Source organism: Egretta garzetta, unplaced genomic scaffold (genome assembly GCF_000687185.1).
Source record: "Egretta garzetta isolate BGI_Z169 unplaced genomic scaffold, ASM68718v1 scaffold712, whole genome shotgun sequence".
NCBI lineage: Eukaryota > Metazoa > Chordata > Aves > Pelecaniformes > Ardeidae > Egretta > Egretta garzetta.
The window spans coordinates 149,957-170,068 of NW_009258883.1; the positions used below are offsets into that span (position 1 = coordinate 149,957).

A 20,112-nucleotide genomic window follows, 5' to 3' on the forward strand; every position below is an offset into this window, starting at 1 on the left:
GCCTGGGAGAGACCTTGACTATAAGCCCTGTCCCAAGGGCTCTGGGTTCGAGCTCCAAGGAGGCTGGCATAGCTTACCCTTCCCAGAGGCTGTTGTACAAAAGGTGGAGCATGGCCCAGCTGTATTTTGAAGTGAGAGCAGTTACCATTTTTGAGCTCAGGCCTGTCTGCATTAGGCATGTTCAGTGTATGCCAATTGGATTTTTCTCCCATGTGCAACTTGTCTGGACAGATAAGTCAATGGAGGATCCCATGTGGATTTAGGCAGGGCAGAGACTGAGATAGTGGCATTTGTGAGAATCCACAGAATAAGCACCATATGTTTCTATACCGCATTTTACTAGTAAAAAGGCAAGGGATTAAACAGCAATTTTGGTCACCTCTGAGGTTTAGGAATGTAAATCAATCTTGTGCCCTGTTTCTGAAAACTAGATGTTTCAGGCAAGGTCTGTGGCTCAGCAGGGACTTTCCCAATAATTACAGAATTGCTCTTTAGCTGCTGCTGGAGGGGTGTCTGTGTCCTCCCCTCCACCCTGGCTGCTCATTCCCATGCATGTGCTGCCCCAGCTCCACTCTCGGGATGTGTCTTTGTGGAGTCCTGGTAAAGCTGGTCGGCAAACAGATTTGTTACAATAAATGGAATCATTTTAACTGGAACAATTTCTTGATGGCAGTCACTGTGTGCAGGTATGTAAACAAGCGTGCCAGCGCAAGAGGAAGAGCAGTAACTGGAATGGGATTGTTCTCATCTGCAGCAGCAAGACCTTGTTGATGTTGAATGTGATGGTTGACCTCTGGGATGTGTTTCCAGGCCTTCCTGGGAGGAAGCTGAGATGGCTGCCAGTCACAGCACAGGGATAGGGAGGATGACCATGCTGTGACAGCTGCACGTGGGGGATGATCCCGGTCCCACCATGGAGTTTTTCAGTGCAGAAAAATGAAATGGTGCTCATGGATGTGCTCTGAGTGACGGACTCTGCTGATGGCATTTGTTCTCACAGGAGAGGTCCCGTGAGGGTTTGGGCTTTTCTTGTGGCTGTTGTTTAGGCAGGAAGAAGTAGGAAAGCTTGGAGGAGAGTGGTAGGAAGATCAGCAGAGGCTGGGAGAACAGGGAAGTGTGAACAGGGAGGCAGCACGGGATGCCTGGGTATTGCAACAGGGAGAGAGCAGGAGGGTTGTAAATAAAGTGACATTGTGCTCAGGCCTGAAAGTGGAAGGAATGAAGGGAAGGGGGGGGGCTGTTCGACGGGGGAGAAGTCGTGTAAGAGGAGAGGAATTGACGAATACAGAGAAGTGTTTCTGTACAAGATTTATTAACAAGAGACAATAAGAATCCTCTAAACAAGAGTACAGATGGAGCAGGGGAACAATTGAGCTAGCTGAAAATGTAGCTGATCTCGGATGAACCTCATGCTGTGCCAGGGTAGCTCCTCTCTGAGAGTAAGAGGATTGTTGGCCTGTGATTTGCTTTACGAACTTTTTCCCGCCCTGTGCGCTCCAGCAGCTGCAGCCTTCACTCCTCCTGCTCCCCAGGTCCTGCCTCGCTCTCACACCACCCCAAATCCTCCCTAATCTCGCCGTGCCCCTTCCTTCCTCCCTGTCCACTTGAGAACGGTGGAGTTGCCTTCAGACCCGTGCCTACTTGGCCAGGGGACAGCCCTGCCCGGGGTCGGTCAGGTCCCCAGAGCTGCCCCAGCTCTCCCCTCCGTGCGGCTGCCCCGTGCCCGCTCCGGCTGGCCACAGGGCACCCAGGTGGCATGGCTGGGTGTCCCTGCCGTGGCCTGGGTATGGCGGGGAGCATCCCCTGGCTTGCCTGCGCATTTCTGGGTTAGGCTCCGCTAGCCTAGAGCGGTTGGAGTAAATGCCTCCGGTTCTGAGCCTGAAACTTGAGAATTACTGAGCAGTTGTGTTAACGAGGGTGTGAGAAATAGCTTCTGATTTTCAAGTTTTGTGCTAAACAGCATGAATGAGAAATCTGGAGTTGGTAATAGTTCTGGGGTTTTTTTCTGTGATGTGATTCAATCTGAAAGAAAATTAAGGAGGGAATTATCTTTTAAATTCAGTGTTACCATACTTTTATGTACTTGGCATGCTTGTGTTTTGCAGCTTCTGACTAAATTCAAGCTTTGCTAACTCTACAAGGAGATTGACTAGTTTTTGATACCCAGATTTGAGAACATCGGTTGTTAATTGGCAACACCCACTTAGGGATTGTTACTCATTAATGGGCTTGGTTGTTTGGGCACTTGTGATTTAATCTCCTGTTAGATGAAGAAAGAAAATGTTTAGTTGAAAATACTGCAATGTAGAATCAAGGTTTGTCATACCAATTTGCAGTCAAATCTGAAAGCAGGGCTATTATTTTTCTCCCCCCCCCGCCGCCTCACTGAGCTGGGGTATCAGTGCATCTTGGCAGTTCTGTGCCACAGGACAAGGAACTGCCGCCTGTGTCAGCGTTCATGTTCATTTCGGTGTTGCAGCTTTGGTTTTGAAGGCCTGCACTAATCTTTGTGCTCCACTGGCATGGTTGTAAATCCATGGTATGTCGTGATTTCCCCCTGCTACATATGGACACCTCATGAGTTTTTGGGGGCACGATACAGTTTTGTGCAGAAGGCTGCACTGCCCGCGAGTCCAGCATATCCCAGCTTCTGCCCTTCCCCATTGATATCAGATGTTATCAGGCAAGGAGCAAAGTAGCATCCCTCAAACAGGATGGTGGGATGGGGTTGTAGGCTACGTCTGTGTGGCGCAGGTGAATTAGGGAGAAGGGAGGAGCGTGCTTTTGGAGGAGGTTGTAAAAGCTTTTTGGGTTATGCTTGGATTGTAAAAGCTTGTATGCTTGGAGGTTGTAAAGCTTGCGTGGATGTGTTCGGCTCCATTGGAAGGTGCCTTCTCAGAAATGACACAGGTAGAAGTTTCCAACGTGAGGCAGCCTCCCCGGCAGCCCCCAGGGAGCAGCGCGGCAGAGCTGGGGCGCGGGGGCGGCTGCTGGGGGTCGTGCAAGGTACCAGTAGGGAACAGGCCAGGGAATTAGCCTGGGTTACTCTCGTTCTTGCAGCCCCGCAGCTCCTGCTGCCCTCTCCGCTCCCGGAGCGCTGCTGCCGCAAGCAGTGGCTGTGGGTACCAGGCTGGAGTGTCTCTGCAAAAGCCTTTTGCCTTTCTGCTGTGGGAGCTGGCTTCTTAAACCGCATCGCTCCGCTCGGCTTTACTGCGTGTAGTCCTAGGCCCGGGAAGGGTTATACGTGGTATGCGAAGATGAATACAGCTTCAGAGGAGCATGAGCTGGAAAGGGGATCGTCATGTTTTTGTTCCCTGAAAGAGATACTGTTCTTCTCCTATTTTCACATTTAGCCTAGGATCGTCATTGGGATCCATCCCCCAAAGTGGGATGTGTGGGGGGAATTTAGCTATTCCCTGGAAGCAGGCTAGAGATTGACAATACTTTATTTTTCCCCCCTCTATATTAAATAAACTAGAAACCCATAAGCTAGTTCTCTTGTAAAAATAGTATTTACTGTCTGTCCTGGACTGCAAGATGATGCATGACTTTATGAGGCAATAAACCATAAATGAAATAGACTACTTCTGGTTTAAATCCAATCATAAATTCAATAAAACTAGATAATAGTTTAAATGTCATGTCATATTAGTTAGTAACATTAGTTTATGAAGAAACTCTCACATTGTCTTTTGTTATTACAGAATTAGAGGTATGGATCTTCGGCATCTGCTGTTTACTTTGGCACTGGTCTGTGCAAATTACTCACTTTCTGCAAGTGATGGTAAGTTTTATGATACCTTTCTTTGCCTTTGTGTGTGTACATATATGTACATAGCTTTATATAAAGAGTATTTTATATTATATGGGTCAGGACTATGCAAGTTTCTTGATGCAGTAACCTGGGTACGTAATGTGAAATGTGAAATATGTATCAGTTAATCGTGTTGTAAAGTGGTGGATGAGAATGAGATGTGTTGCAGAATGAAGGTGAATTTCACAGACAGCATAGATGTGTGATGTGTAAACAAGATGGATCAACGTTGGTGTTAGATATCTGGATTTTCTTTGCTCAGGTACTGAAGTTATGAAAGAATTGTATGGGGTTCATTTTTTTAATAGAAACTGGTGGTTTTTTTCTTTAACAAATCTTTTTAGTATATTCTTGTGTTAAGTGTAGAACTACTGGGAAGTAAAGAGGAAGCATTTTAAAACTGTACGCTTTGGGTCTGAGGCCAATATGAACAAGTTTCATAAGAAACACACTTAGAAATTCTTGAGTCGAGGTTATTAAAGAGATTTGAAAAGAACATGTACCCTCAACCAGCCATCTGTGGGTGGCCAGCAGAAACGTTTTCAATGAGGAGAAGCTGTGAATGCACATCCTTTCCACAGTTCTTCTCCTTCCTGTCCTTATTTGCCTCAATTCTTCCACCTTCTGAATTAAATGCCAGGCTGGAAAGTACTTGGTCCAGCTGAGCTACCTCTGTTGCTTTTTCTTGTTGCAACCAGCAATGATTTAGAACAATTTCTGTATCACCCAGAGGCCTGTCCTGACTCTGGTGGGTCCTTTGGGACTGGTCTTTTACTCATTTAGAATAAAAAATTCCCATTAACGCCAGTGGGAGTTCTACGTTGTGTCACACTGATCTGCTTATGTTGCTTATGATCTGCTCCTGCAAACAAATGCAACTTAACCTGGTCAGCTCTGTTGTGTCCTGGCATTTGGAGAGAGCAGTAACAGTTTTCCATAATCACTAATTTTATGCAAACATGTTGCCCCTTCTCACAGATCCAGGGAGTAGCTGCAGAAGGGTGGCTCCTTAAAGAGGTGTCCCTCCTGACCTCCTAGCCAAAATCAGCATTAGCATAGAAAGCCAGAGAGGGCAGATTGACAAGTAATTTTGGAAAAAGTGGGGTGGAAAGACCTTCCACAGCAAACTGTAAAAAAACTGATAAAATTTTCAACTAAAATTTCTGACAACTCCCAATTTATTATTTTTTTTTTCTTTAGCTCCATACTTAGGTGCTACTGAATGCAAATTATATGCCTAAAGAGTTGCAAGCCATGTTTCATTAGCCCTTCTAGTGTTAGTTTTAGAATATGGCACTAAACCAAAGGGCTGTGGCATAGTTGCCTGCAGTCATAACTGTCCTACAGCTTAAAAGTCTAATCATCCTCCTTCACCCTGATACAGTTCTGAATTTTCTTGGAGTTGCATACTTAAAACTTTTAGATGTCCATATTTGCAGAAGCACTGGAGAGAGATAAGGGTCATTATTTTGTGGTTAATGGAGACATTAAGCTGAAATAAGATGTAATTAGAACTCAGATGATCAATTTTCAGATAATTCTTCCCTAAAGTTAATTTTGTTTATTAAAAAAGGGGTTTGGATAGGGAAGACACAAGTTTCTGTTTATTTACTTCTATGTGTGTGGCTCAGACTCTTGTCCTCTGTGTTATCAGGAGAAGAATCTGTAACATTCTCTTCTTCCTTGGTAGTTAAGGCTTTTTCTTTAACATTTACCAAATTTGGTTTGAGTTCCTAGTGTATCTGACCATTGAAGGCAATGAATGAATCAAGTTTTCACTTTTGTTCCCTACTTTCATTTCCTACTTGCAGCAATACTTTCATTCTGCTACCAACATGTCCCATGGGAAACGAGTGTGCCTATTTAAGAAGTGTGGGGCAGTGAAATGTTTATTTTCATATTAGAATTGGGCTGAAACAATGTGGGGCCTTTATTTAATGTGTTTTGAATCCTTCTCTGTCTTCTGATCTGGTTAAAAGAAGTGGAATTTTCTGATAGGAGTTTGAAGAATAAAGCTATATACTAATTTTCCCCCTTTGTGTACCAATCTGTTTAGTTAGACCTATGAATGGAAATAAAATTTGCAAATTCCTCCTTGGTTCTGCTGAAATGTGTAAAGTCGGTATTTCACAGTGAAATATGAGACATGTACCAGCTTCTCTTCATTGCCTCGTACAGAATGGTTGGTAGAACAAAAATGAATGTGTTCTGACTTGATCCTTCCCCCCCAGTGTCTGCATTTTGCAGTACATTCGCTCAATAGACAAAAATAATCCCTGCCCAGATGCAGTCTGCTGGACCCATTGATTTCTCTCCTGATGTTTAAGAGCACTTGAGGATTTTTTTGGTCCTTGGCAGGTGAGGTGTGGTCCAGATGCCCTAAGTTCAGTAAAAATCTGTGTTATAAATAAAACTTAACCGCAACATCACCTTAGTGTGACTTTGTCTATACTCATGAAATAGTAACTTCCATGAGCTTACCTTCAGAACCAAAAAATGAAGAACATTTTCATTTTGTTCCTGTGCTTGAATCCAATACACAATACTAAATATATATGTCCTGATTTGCTGCATTATTAATGAATTGTGTGTGTGAAGGGAACAGAGCATAAATTTCTAACCACTAAACTGCTTCTAATGCTGTAACACATTTATTCTGAGTAGGGGAAATGCTCAGCTGAGAAAATCAAATGAGAAAGACTTAAGTCGAACAGGACTATTTTAGATAACAGCATGAGAGAACGTGCATTTGTCATTCGGTATGATTTAAGACAGACTGTTAGATGAGATCTGTTTATTAGCTGTTTTGTTCTTTTTTTTCCCCCGTGTGAAGGTACTTGTACCTGCAAAAGTTCTCGTGAGCAGCCAGCCCCGCTCTGGTGATGAATCCTGATGATCTTACTCTGCCCAGCACAGTCTTGCTGAGGCCTTCCTATAAACTTAATTAGTTGTGCTCCGTGCCTGTACCATATCTGATACGTTGTCTGAGGGACTGGATCTACGGTGTCGGTTCCCTAAAAAATCCACTTCGGTAATTGTATTTATTCTGGCAGCACATTAAAAAATTACACATACTTGCTAGTCTTGCACCAACGCACGTTACTGAGACAGTGGAATACTGACTTGTACATGGAAGGCTTTTATGTCTTGAAAGTAAGTAAAGCTTACATTCAGCCTTACAAGAGCCTGTGCTTTGAGCTGGCTCCATGCCGCGGGGCTGGATCCACCCTTGGCACACGGCAAAATCCCATACGTGTTTCCTCCTGGCGGGAGAGCGGGGGTGAGGCCAGCAGTTGGCCAGGCAACTGCACAGCATTCGAGACCAGATACTGGACATTTAGTCACCTATTTTGCTGTCTCCAGGCTGGTGCCAAGTTATTCTGGAGGCTTTTCATTGATTTAGCTCGTTTTCATCCTCTCCTTTTGCAAAGAGCTTGGCTTGCCGGCTCCTTGAACTGAGGCTGTGGCAAGCGTGAAGTGACCAAGCCCATCTACTACATAGGGTCTGCGAGTATAATCCGGAGCTGAGCAGGTCTGGGACTTGCAGCCTCCTACCAGGGGAGACTGACCCACAGGGTGTGGGCAGAACAGAGGCAGTGGTAGAAAGAAGGTGTAAGGGCCACAATAACAGGAGGGTAATTTCTAATAGGTGTGTAATTACTGTAGGTAAATGGGTTTTGTGCCCTAGGGATTGGAAAACACGAGGCCCATTTTCACAGCTAATAAAGACATTTTTGTTAAGTCAACAGAACTTAACACTTCTAAGAGTTTAGGTTGCTTTAAAGATGGGGAATTGTGTGATTTTTTGAACGTTTAGTTTAATTTAGTTAATTAGGTGCATGAACAAGAAAAAGTACTTTCATGCTTCCTGAGTACATCTGTGCAATATCAGTTGTTGCTCAAGAAAAAAAAAAAAAGAGCTTATATTCATGTACACATGCACAATTTGTGTTTGATATATTTACCTTAACGTAATTGTGGTGTTTCAAATACTTACTCAGCATACACCTAGGCATTTTGATTTACTATACCTGCTGACATTAGGAGTGGTTGAGGGGAATTGCTCCAGACACAGATTGCAAAATGTTTAGGAAGCAAAATAAATCTGTCTGCTTGTTCCTTCTCTACAACTGATGAGTGTAGGTCACATAAGGACATAGAGGAATAAACTGGGAATTAGTCCCAGTTAATAAAACAATGCATAAGCTCAAGCAGTTCCAAAACTAATTTCTTCCCAATGAAAAGAAGTGGGAAATGTCTTTTATCATTTTTTATACTAGATCAAAATTTGTTCCAGACTATTACAGCTATGCTAATTCATTCTCTGAAGCAGGTTTAGAGAGGCATTCATATTTAATGATAGCACAATAAAAATATTTTTGAGTTAACTGGGTTTGTATAATGATAATTTTCAGACCTACAAGCCTGAATTTATTGTTCATTATTTCTAATCTGATTTTAGAAGTGTATTTATTTTTTATCACTTTTTTTTAATTATTGTATGAGCTTTTATGCTCAAATGCTCTATTTTCTCATTTTTATATAAGAAGTAGGATTAATTATTTTCCCTTCTGAGATCTATCAAATCTAATTTTTACTTTCATCAAAATGTCCTTTTCTTATGCTGGTGTCTGCTCACTAATTGTACTTGGATGCTTTGGGTGCATTGTAGATCCAGATTGAACCATCTAACTATAGGTGTGCACTGGATATCAAAGTTCCCAATTACAGAGCTGGGGATTAAATCCATAACACATGCATAGGGCTTTAGTGTCATTATAAATGTCATAGTGTCGTGTCCACCCCTGGGCACCCGAGACATCTGCATGGGATTCACAGCAATGACACAGGACCCGCAAGAGATCTGCGTCATTCTGAAACAGCCAGAAGCTGAAAGAGCTCTATAAAAAGCCTAAGGTCAGGCATCTCATATGTACCTGAACATCTGTTTTCAGGCAATTAAACCAACTCCGTCAGCTGCTCTTTGTTACAGGGACTGTATTGACTATCTCTCCATGGACTGTTGGGAGCTTGGACACCTAAGGATGAGATTCATTCATGTATGATGGTACATGGTGGTACCTCTAGTTACCCAAAATATCTGCATGAGGCTTTTGGGTAGAACATCTGTGCCTTTTGAAGCAGAGGCTGGAAGACAGGCAGAATATCCTAGGCAATGTGAGATAGCTACAGATGTTTAGGCAACTGGGTTTTGCCCTGCCTTGCATAAAGAGAGCTAAATATAGGTGTCTTCATTTTGAACTGAGCCTCACCCTTATTTCTGCCTTTTTTGGATACGCATAATTCTGTGTGCTTTCTTCTGGGTCGTGTCATAGCTGCTCAGCCACACACTGTAGGTCTTCTATTGCAGCCAAGGTGAGGGGTCTTCTCACTGGATTGACCGGGTAGCGGTTGTCACCATGGAGTAAAGTAGAAGATGGATGTTGTCTAAAGGCATGGATTTGACTTTTGTGACACACAGAGGAATTCTTAGTCTAAGCAGGAAGGTGCCTCTCAATTGCAGCGTATTCTCTGCTGAGAAAGGGAAATTTGTCCATCTGTTCATGGAATCAGGAGATACCAAGGACTTTGCTGCTTGGCTTGGAATACTCAGAACAAAGATCAACAGCTGTGTGGGGTCTTGGCTGAAAACATGTTTTGTGATTAGGCGAACTCAAATTTTATAGATTGCAGTCAGAATGTTGACAAGCCATTTCTCACACATGAAGGGTATTCCTGTATTTTTAAATACTTTTTTTTGGTGATCAGGAAGACTAGATTTATCTGCATATACAATAATCCTAATCTTATTAGGAAGTGACAAGAGATAATGAGAAAGGGTAGAATCTTCCGTAGCCTAAGCTGCAAACTCCTTTGCCTCCTCTTGGTAAATAGTGGTGCCATAATACGGTTGGTAGTCATTTGTTCATTGTGGTCATTTATCTTCTTAATTCTTCTAATTGGTGTGTCTTTGCTATGGCCTTTCTCTGTGTTACCTACTTTCTCATTTGAATGCCACTATCTAAGTTCAGAACACGAGCCAAAGCAGAGCTGGCAGTAAAACCTGAACTGCTCAAAACTGTGATCAGCTTAGTGCATCCTGGTTTACGTGGACAGGGGCAGAACTGTTGAGAATGTGGATTTAAAACTTCTACCTTCAGACAAAGCCTTTAGAACAGTTGCCTCACTTCCAGAAGTTTGTTTCTGAGCAAGAAATATGTTCTGTTATGTAGAAGAAACTGCTATAGAGCCGTTCCAGGAGCCAGGATCAGAACGCTTGGCACGGGGAAGCATAAGTTATACCACTCTGATCTGGCTAAGCCATTTCGGCTGGAGGGAAGATTAATTTTGGCAGAGAACAAAGTAGTATTTCCATCATCCCTTTCCATTGTATTAGGCATGGCTTTGATGGCTAGCACAAAAATCCAAGGGAAGGCCTTGACTCTGGGTACTTCTGAGTTACTTTTACCTCTCCTGCTTCCTAGCCAGGACTATATATTTCAGATAAGCCATTTGTCTGGGCCAATGTGAGAGTATCTGTGCTCTCACATCTTGCCCGGCCTGGACTGGCCCAAGGGCTACTGCATGCACTATCTCCCTTTTTAATTTGTTCAAAGGCTTGTTGTTGCTCAGGGCCCCATCTGAAATCGTTCTTCTTCTGGGTCACTTGATAGAGAGGGCTTATGATCAGACTGTCATTTGGAATGTGCATCCTCCAAAAACCCCACAACACCCAAGAAGGCTTGTGTTTCCTTTTTGCTAGTTGGTGGGGACATAGCTGTTATTTTGCTGACCAAATCCATAGGGACTTGACAACGTCCATCTTGCCATTTTATTCCGAAAAACTGGATCTCCTGTGCAAGTCCCTTGGCCTTACTTTGTTTCATAGCAAAATGGGCCTTCATAAGGATTTGGACTATTTTCTTCCTTTTCTCAAAAACCTCTTCTGCTGTGTTACAGTTTTTACTTTAAGTCCTGTTTGGGTATTTTAAAAGTAGTTGTATATTCCATGTGAATTATTTGAACAGTTTGTACTGCAGTAGCCAAATGAACTCAGTTAATAAACTGACTCTGCATCAGGGGAAAGAAGAGTAGCTCAAGCAAATAAATGCTAATCCATATTATAAAGTCATAATGCATGAGTTATAATGAATCATTCCATGCAGTGGAGCACACACAGAGCAAATTGCTTTCAGTACCACCCAACTGTAACAGGAAAAAGAAAAAGAAATCTTTGTTACTGCACATTCATAGCATACAATGAAATGACCATGGGAAGGGTAACATTTTTTCATTAATTTAAACAATGATGCAGTTATTGTGCAGTAACTTCCACTGCCTGATTTCAAATACAAGAGATTTTTAGGACCAAGAGGCTCTCTGCAATATTGTGCCTTTTCTTTCCATACTGTGCTCTTCAAAAGCGGCAGTCAGGATCAGACTGGAAACAGAGTAAAAGTGTGACTGGGAATTGGACAGCTGTCATGGAACAGACCTGGTTCCTACCATTATAAGTGAGGGAGCATTGTGTGCACCTCAGCAATTTTTTGGCACACCTGGATGTTCTCTTCAGCTGTTCCAGGGGATCAGAAGTGAAAGAGGAACATTTTAGAGGAGGAGTTCACAAGATGCCATCCTTGAATCACACGGAACAATTCTAAAAGCTTTGTGCTGGTCACCACCCTAAGCAGAACCAAGTGATTTTTGGGGTTGCAGCAGCACTTCCAGCACAGTTGGGTACTTCAGGAACTGGAGGCACCATCTGGAGGGTGGCTGTCTCCGGCCTTGCAGAAGTCTTGGTCAGTTGGGCTCCAAAGGCTCCCCCAGTTGCTTGTTTCCAACCTTGGCTGCTGCCCTCATCTTCCCTGTTACACTGCAGCGGAATACTGGTACCCAGGTGATTATCTACTTTGAGGATGATGGAAAGGGAGCGAGATAGTGCTGGGGACCATTGTGTGGCCCTCCACAACAAGGCTTTGGCAAGGTTCCCCTTGGGGAATAAAAATACTTGGCGTAGACTGTTTGCATTCTCTGCTACTGGAGAGGTGCTCAGAATGATCTCTGGAAGAAGAATAGCCTCAGAATAATGCTGTAGGGGAGAGGCGGAGCTACAGACTACCAGTAAGGACTCTCTAGCTTCTGAATCCGGAAGAAGTCCTGGTACTTAACAAGACAGCAGATTCTCTTTGCTTTCCCTTCCCACCCATTGTAGAAGCATGCTCTAAAATTAAGTAGTAACAGCAATGGTTAGTTTTCTGCAGAACAGCTAGAAAACTGTCACCCTGCTAGGGATTTTGAATTCTTCTTCTGTGATGCACTGAAGACTTTCTTTTTCCTGAAGTACAGGATGATTTTTTTTTTTTTTACAGGTAATTAAAAATCCTTTACAAAGTGGGTGATTCCATGCTAAGGGGTGTAGAACAGCCACAAGGTAGGCTGATAGAGTTGGTATATTATCTAAAGAGCCATGAATAAGTCAGTTCAGTGCCATGTTTCAGTCTCATTAAGTCAGTCAAGGAGATTTTCCTGGGAGTTGCAATGAATGCAGCAGAAAACTGTTAAATATTGTGTATTGGGAGTTTATCCCTTCTCTCAGCCTCGGCACCAGCGAAGTGGGATGTAGCAAACCTGACACCAGTTTTGAAAAAGGACTCAAGGAAATTGTACATCAGAAAGTTTGTCCTCTGAGGAAGGCAAGTTGGAAGAAAATTGAAAAAGCATGAATTGATAAATGAATCAATAAATATGATATATTTGATATTCTGTGTAAGTCACGTTTCTTTCAAAGACACTTAGTGTCTGTCACCCATAGCTACTGACTCAAAAAAAGATTTCAACACGCACACAGAAAATGGTTGTTCAGTCCCTATAACATGGATTTTCAGGGAGCCTTTGATACAACACCATAGCAAAGGTTCCTTAAAAAATGCGAGGGGATAAGATGGAAGGATTTCCATGCATTAAAAAGTAATCAAAAGGGGAAACAAAGGAACAAATGATCAGCTCCAACAGCAGAAACATCCAAGGATAGCCATACAAGCAGAAATTAAATCAACAAGATCTCTCCTGCTTGGAGAGCTCCATGGTGGGACAGGACAGAAACCAGTGCAGCCCTGTGTGGTGCCAAGGGAGTGAAGGAGAAGGATGGGAGCAGGCAGGAGCCCTCCGGGGGCTGCTGGAGCCCGGCATCTGTGCGTGCAAACGTTGGGCACTGCACTGCTGGAGTGATGGAGTGCGGTCTGGCCGGGGAAAGGCAGAAGATCCACCCAGATGGAGAAGTGTGTCTTTTGTGGGCTATCCCTAGCTGTTACCCGGAACGTATTCAGAGAAACATGCTGAAAGGAAATATGTTTATTCTGTATTTGGTCTGGGATTTTGTTTGTTTATTATTCCCCTAGCAATGTGTAGTCTTGGCTTTAGGGCTGACACAGAAACTTTAGAAGCAAATTTGAAAACTCACTTGGATCAAGAGTTTACCCTTGAATCCCTATCTGCTAGAAACCCCTGGTTTTCACTTTGTAAAGACAAAATAACCAGAACAGTTATATGCCTCACTGGCAAACACCACGTGCATTATGTTTCATTTAAAAGGCGCTTAGTATTTGCCACCCATGCCTACTGTAAAACAGGAAAAACTTTTAATAAATATTAAATCTTAGACAAGAACATGTGCAAAGTAAAATAATGTCATTATACTCTTTGAATTTCTGTTCTGTCTCCTTACCACTGAAGCACAAAACAAAGAATATTGTGATAATTTGACTTTGAACAGGAAATTGCAAGTGTTAGGGAAACAAATGTAGGTAATCACTATAAACATTAACATGGTCTTATTATTTGCTATTAATGATCAAATAGTTAATATTCATATTCACTTCAGTGAAAATGCTGATGTCAACTATAGTTACAGTTGTATAGGATTTGATTCAAACCATCTGTTTTAATCCACTTGTATATACCCAGGGTTGATCTTTGCTTGCAGTGAAGTGTTTTTCTGGAAGTTAAAAGCAATTATTAAAGGAATGGAAATTATTAGTGGTTCGTGGTTTGGCAAGGAAAAGAAATGCCTTTTTAAGTTCTTAGTGTCTATTTTAGAGGCCTTCTACACCAGAAATGGTTGAGGGTGGAGTGTAACGCAGAAGTGTTTTCTGTCATAGGCTATGTGTTGATATTTGGGGTTCATCCCATGAGGTGTATAAGTCACTGGTCTTGATTATTGTCCACCGCTTAATTAAGTCCATTTATTTCGTAGAGCAAAGGAAATATGACTGGTTTATTAAAAAGGAGGTAACAGTGGTGAACAACGTGGAAAAATGCTGGTGTATGTACATAAACAACATAATTTATTTTTTAGTGAACTGTTCTGTTCTTCAGTGTATGCTTCAGTGGATTTGTAGGGGATGCTTGGTCTTGCTAACTAGCTTAGTTAGCTTTGAATGTAACTGCCTCGTCTGTTTTAGTCAGAAATTGCCCTGTTATCCACTTGGATATCAAAGTGAATGCCTCCACTTGGCTCCAGAACTCAGCTCTTCGTGCTGTGAAGATGTATCAAGCCACTTCACAGGAAAAACACTTGCATCGAGGGCAGCTCCACAAGTAATGAAATGGATGTGAGATCAATAACTTATTATCTTCCCTTTCTGACTCCATAGCATTTGCACAATAGGAAGCTGTAGAAGTTAATCAGAAAAACCCAAGGTATCTCCCTTTACTCTTGGCACATGCTTTTCAATGCACCTAGGGCCTTTCAGAACTAAATTAAAGTCCTGGCTGGATTATGCCATACTTTGCAGAGGTAGAAGGCAAGACTTTGCTCATGAAAAGGATATACTGGGAGCTCTTCAGGGTATCTAGCTGACACAGCTGAGACTGTTTAACCTCCCATTCCTGGCCAAGCCGGTCAAGTCGAGTTGCATCCTTGTCTACAACAATCCTTGCAATAATATTGCAGAACCCTCCTGACCAAGACTGCATGTTAAGAGAGGTAGCAAAGGCAAAACCAGTAAAATTTAAAGTGATTGCCCAAAATACCCAGCTGCTATTATCTACTTTTCCAAGGCCATGAACACTGCTCATTGTTTTTTCTCTGTGTTGCCCTTTCTTCCCTCCCTAAGTCAAGAAACATTTGTTTTTTACAAGGAGGAACATGCGTTACAGAATCTGGCACGTTTGCATGTGGTGCAATCTTTTGAATGTTTTGTTGAGATAAGTGAGTGACAGCTTCCAGTTGGTGTTCTGCGGGAGGTGAGGGCTTCTTTCCAGAAGTGCTGACCATCTCAAAATAACTGTATTCTCCTTGCCGAGCTCCCAGTCTGACATGTTATCGTATCCCCCCAGTACAGCAGGCTTGATATTCTGCTACACCAGTTTATCCAGCTGATAGACCTACAGTTCTAGTTACAGGAAAGACTGTGTAAGGATTACATCTATCTGAGCTAGCATTTGGTCTGTGTTGTCAGACTTCATAACAGAAGACTTGATTGTAAATTATTGTTAAATGCTGTTTTTCAGTTACAACGTCTTGTTACCACTGGAATTCAACATGTTTTTTCCTCCAGTTTGTTAAGCCGAAAGTGCAATTTTTCTTAAGAGAATGAAGCTCTCTGTTTTCTTCTTGTTTAGAGAAAAGTCAACAGTTAAAGTCTTGCTATTTAATTTCATTATATGCCCTTGAAATCCCCTAAGAAACATCAGTTATGACCATGACAGTGCTTTGCACTTCATGGATTTTACATCTCAGCAACTTGCAAAGATGTGTGAAAAACAATTAAGATCTCCAGTATTCCCAAGGTACCTGTATATACGCACTGGCTTTCTTGAAACAGCATTCTTTTTCCCAAAGTCATAGCTATTCCTAAAGCAAATGGAATATTAGACTTAGTATGTGGCTCTTAACCATCTTTAACAACAGAAGTGGGGACCAATAAAAGTAATATATGGCTTACAGTGATCTGACTCCTGGATTTAAAGAGAAATGGTCTCTGTATGTTGTTCTGTTTGCCTGTGGGAATCCCATCATGCATTCAATTGCAGTTTATGAAAAGCTACTATAGTCTTCTAATAAAATACTTTTAGAAAAGCCCTGAATCCGTCATATCTCTACTTTACTAGTAGATGCCCTGACTTCTTATATAGGTGTGCAAGTCCCACAGCATTTCCTAGTTGTTAATATAATACACCATAGCTTTTAAATGCAGCGTGTTATAAAGACGTAATTTTTACAAAAATGCATAAGAAATCCTCCTTCCTTTAAATCAGGGCAAGGCTTAGGCTGTAGATAAGGAATAAAAATTGTTCCATATTTGGGATGGCTACAGGATGGACATGTCCCTAGGAGGAACAGAGCTGGCATACTCAAATCCTTGCAGCCCAGCGTATGGGACGTATCAGGAGAGCCGCTGTGCAGAACACTTAGGCTGTCCTGAGTTCCCCAAGTATCTATCTCAGTGCTAAGATGTGAGTGAGATTTGTTTTACTGTTTAAGCTTGGGTTTTGGGTTGGTTTTTTTGTTTTTATTAGTAGGTGATTCACACACAATTGTTGTGAAATTACCATTTTCACTTTTTCGCTGTCACTAGCAGCCGTACTTGTCATGGGTCTCAGCAGAGGGGTGGCAATAACCTGAGCGCTTCAGATGAGGCTGACGCGCGTTGGCAGGAATGGGGGAGCTTCCAAAGCCACTTACTTGTCCTAATGTAGGCAAAATCCCTGTGACTCCAGGAAGAGCAACAGTTCTGCAATAATGACATTGGTCTGAAACAAGATTTCAGCATCTGGCTGGGCCGCAGAAATTCCTCTGTGTCCTTGGAAAATTGATTAATATCTGTGTCCCAGCTCCCCAGCTGTAAAGTGAGAAGGCACTTTAAGGATAAGCTCCTTAATTGGTTTGAGTCGATCAGATATTATGGTGATGAAATTGCTGAGGCTGTGCAATATCCTCTGTCAACAGCATTGCGCTTACTGTGCAGAGTAAAACGATAGAAAAATATATCTCTTCTTCCAGTGGTGACGAAGCTGGCGGCCTGCCGCCTCCTCCACGGCAGGGGAAGGTGGCTGCGTGCTTGTCCAGAGGTAGGGGACAGCACCAGTGAGCAGAGACAATACTGAGGTTTCCTCCATCACATCGTTCTTTTCTGCATAAATCTGCATAGTTGCAGAAACTGTGCTTTTCTTCCAACAGGCAAGGACTTGTGCTAATGTGGGCCCATAACTAATTGTTGCCATGGGAAACTATGAAATGGCCACCCACACTTCTACATCTGAATGGAGCTTGTGTTCAGACATACTCTTCAATTTGGGTGTCAACATACGCACATATATGTGTATACATATTTCTTCCCTGGTGTAGCATGGTCAAGCTGACCAGCTACAAAAGGTTGTTTTCAATGTTAAAGACTTTGGTAGTGTCAGCAGCACCAGGAACGCTTAATCTGTGGGGCTGCTCAAGAACCTGAGATGCCCAGAGTACCGCTTGGTGTTGCCTGAATTCATTGGTCTGCTCTGAGCATGTGGAAAGGCATAGCCTGTCATGAGAAATTTTCACTTTTCTTTCTTTAGCTGTTGCCCATGTGACCCTGCAGCCCTTCTCCCCACAGAATAAGATGATCAAAACAAAAAAAATGGAAATGCTGGAGCTTTTCAAAGCAGGAAGTATTTTGTTTTGAATTATGAACCTGTTTTCCCCTTTTCTTGCACTCAGAAAAGGCCGTATTCTCCTGTGTGAAGTTTTCTAAAATACTTCCATCATGAGACATACACATGATTTAGAAAATCTCAGCTCAGATGCCTGATGTTTAGAGAAGCTCTAAGTGACCCGGACGCCGGCAGGTAGTGACTGCGGCGGCGTTGCTGGGACAGGAGAATGGATGCTCCTGGTTGGTGGTTTCTGCTGACCAGCAGGTGCTTGTGGAAGGTACTTGTACAAACAGGTGCTTCTGTCGATTCTAAATACGCTCTGTGACAGGTTAAATTTGACTTTATTTTTAAGCTGCTTAGTTTCTGAAAGCTTCTAGATCAGCTTTTGAAGCCAAGTTGCTTGCTAGCAAGCTGCATTAGAAAATCACTAGGGTCAAGACATGTAATTCTTTCGCTATTACTTCGTCAGCAGAGCAGAGGCTTCTCTAAGTGCAGTTGCACCACCGTCCTTTCGGGGAGGACCGGTGTGAAGCATGTTAAAACATATTGATGAAATCTTGTGGAAAAGGCTGCGTTGTCACTGGCTGAGCTGCACATTTGCTTTGGACTGTGAATTTGGCACTGTTCAGTGAGACGAAAGAAACACCAGCCCTAGACTACAATGCTTGGCTTCCTCCCTGCCTTCAAAACAGTCCAACCTGCCAATTCCTTCTGTGTACCCAAATACTGGCTTGGATTAACATAAATGTCAATTATCGTTTAGGACAGCAGGCAAACACTTGTTCCTGCCTGGCAGTTCTGTGCTGTGTGTGAGCACCTTTAGCACCAGCAGGTCCTTTCCTAAATAGGGGACAAGCCACAGGTGTCACACGGGCATGGGCCTTACTGGTCCCTCACCTGTGTGGCTTCATGTCTTTTATTAGGCAGTTCCCCTGCTCTCCTCCCTTTTTTGTTGTCAGGGATTTTTTTTTTTTTTTAGTCTAAAAAGATGGAGGCTGTACAGATTATTAATCTCATTTCTTTATGATGGATGTACTAATGCAGACTTGGACTTTTGAGGATGGGAAGATGACTAATGATGACTTAGATACTTAGCAGGATTTTGAGGCATGATAGACATCTAAGTGCCATACGGTTTGTATGCTTGTATTTCCTTAAATTACAATTTTAATTTAGACTAGGAGATCTCACACCCAACTAAAATCCTTTTACCTATCATTGTGAAAGCAACAACTAACAATACTGAAAGTGAAAGCAGCAAATTAAACATCTCCTTATGCAGCTGCCTGTTGTGCATTGCCTTCCTAGTCTGAGTAGTCTACTAATGAAGAAAACACATGACTAAAAGCATGTGAATACAAAACACAAAGTTTTACTCTTTTTAAATGGTCTTAAAGAATTTTAAGAATTAGTTAAACCAAATTGCTTAAATGCTGGCAGAAGACTGTTCAAGCTACCAAAGATTTTAATGATCCTACAAAGTGCCTTTCTCAGTGAAATATCAATATTGCAGATTTCAAAGAATAATTTTAATTTTTTTCCACCCTCAAGGTAGCTTGTCTGTTATCTGTATTTCTGATGAGTCACCTTAATATTTTGTGTGTGTTTTGTGGGCCACTTAAAACGTTTTCTTTTTATAGATCTCTAAGTAGATAAGTCTCTGGTTTCAAGTCCTTGAAATTACACAAAAGTATCCAGATATTTGTCACACTGTAGTTGCGATTGTAGAACCATGGGCACAATGGGAGTTCCTAACTGACTGCATTTTTCTTTCACTTTGTAAAATACCTTACTGAAGAAGATGTATTCTTAGGAGTGTGGTTTACTTTCAAGCATGAAATGTAGTACATAGGAACATATTCTAGATGTCATATTTAATCCTTCTGCCAAACTTATCTTTTGAAACATGAGGAAAACTCTGTAATAAACCAATCTTTTTTAAAATAACTGAGAAAATCACACTTAGTTATGTTTTCAACAAAATTTTGTTATTTAAAGGGTTTGCAAAACAATTGTGTTGTATTTTCTTTGTTGTGGCTTGTTCCGATTTTTTTTTTCATCCATTACTGTGAACTTTAATCATGTTGAGCTTAGCCCAAAGGTTTCCTGTGTTCCAGCTTTTTAAGCTGCCTAACCTGTGTAAATACATTAGGGCAGTTCTAAACCATTAAAAACAAGAGGAGATGGATGTGTGCAAAGTTCAAATGTGTTCTGCTGCCTTTTATCATCAGTGTGAATCATGTGGCAATTTGGATGCTTAAAATAGTTTGTTGTTCATAAAACACAGCAAAATACAGCAAATGAAATCTCTCCAGAGGAGACAGAAATATATATTGGGCATTTCAATTTGGTGTTGTAGGAGGTTTCTTACTGGAAGGGGCTAGGGTTTTTTCCATTTGTGTGTTTGCATTTTTATTTAAAATTGGTTTTTGGTGTACTTGAAATGGTGTGTGTTGAAAGCTGTGGAAACTGAAATCCTTCTTTTGCCCTCAGAAATGATACAGTATGGGAAGTTTAAAATATATGCTTCCAGGACAGGGTTAGATCACAACCATTTCATGAACTTCCCGAGACCTCCAGCGTAACTTCACAGCGCATGCAGAATCGGTGAATAAAAGTGTTTAGAAAACTTGTAAAGCCTGAAAGATTGCATTTCTTGGGCC

General features: G+C 42.0%; 1 protein-coding gene across 1 annotated transcript in view; it reads left to right on the forward strand.

The window, feature by feature from the left end:
- Positions 1-20,112, forward strand: part of GHR (growth hormone receptor) — a 91,504-nt gene that overhangs the window by 13,992 nt on the left and 57,400 nt on the right. Inside the window, exon 2 of the mRNA XM_035889490.1 lies at positions 3,705-3,784. Coding sequence (XP_035745383.1) covers positions 3,715-3,784 — 70 coding nt within the window. The 5' untranslated portion in view covers positions 3,705-3,714. The remainder of the gene's footprint in view (positions 1-3,704; positions 3,785-20,112) is intronic.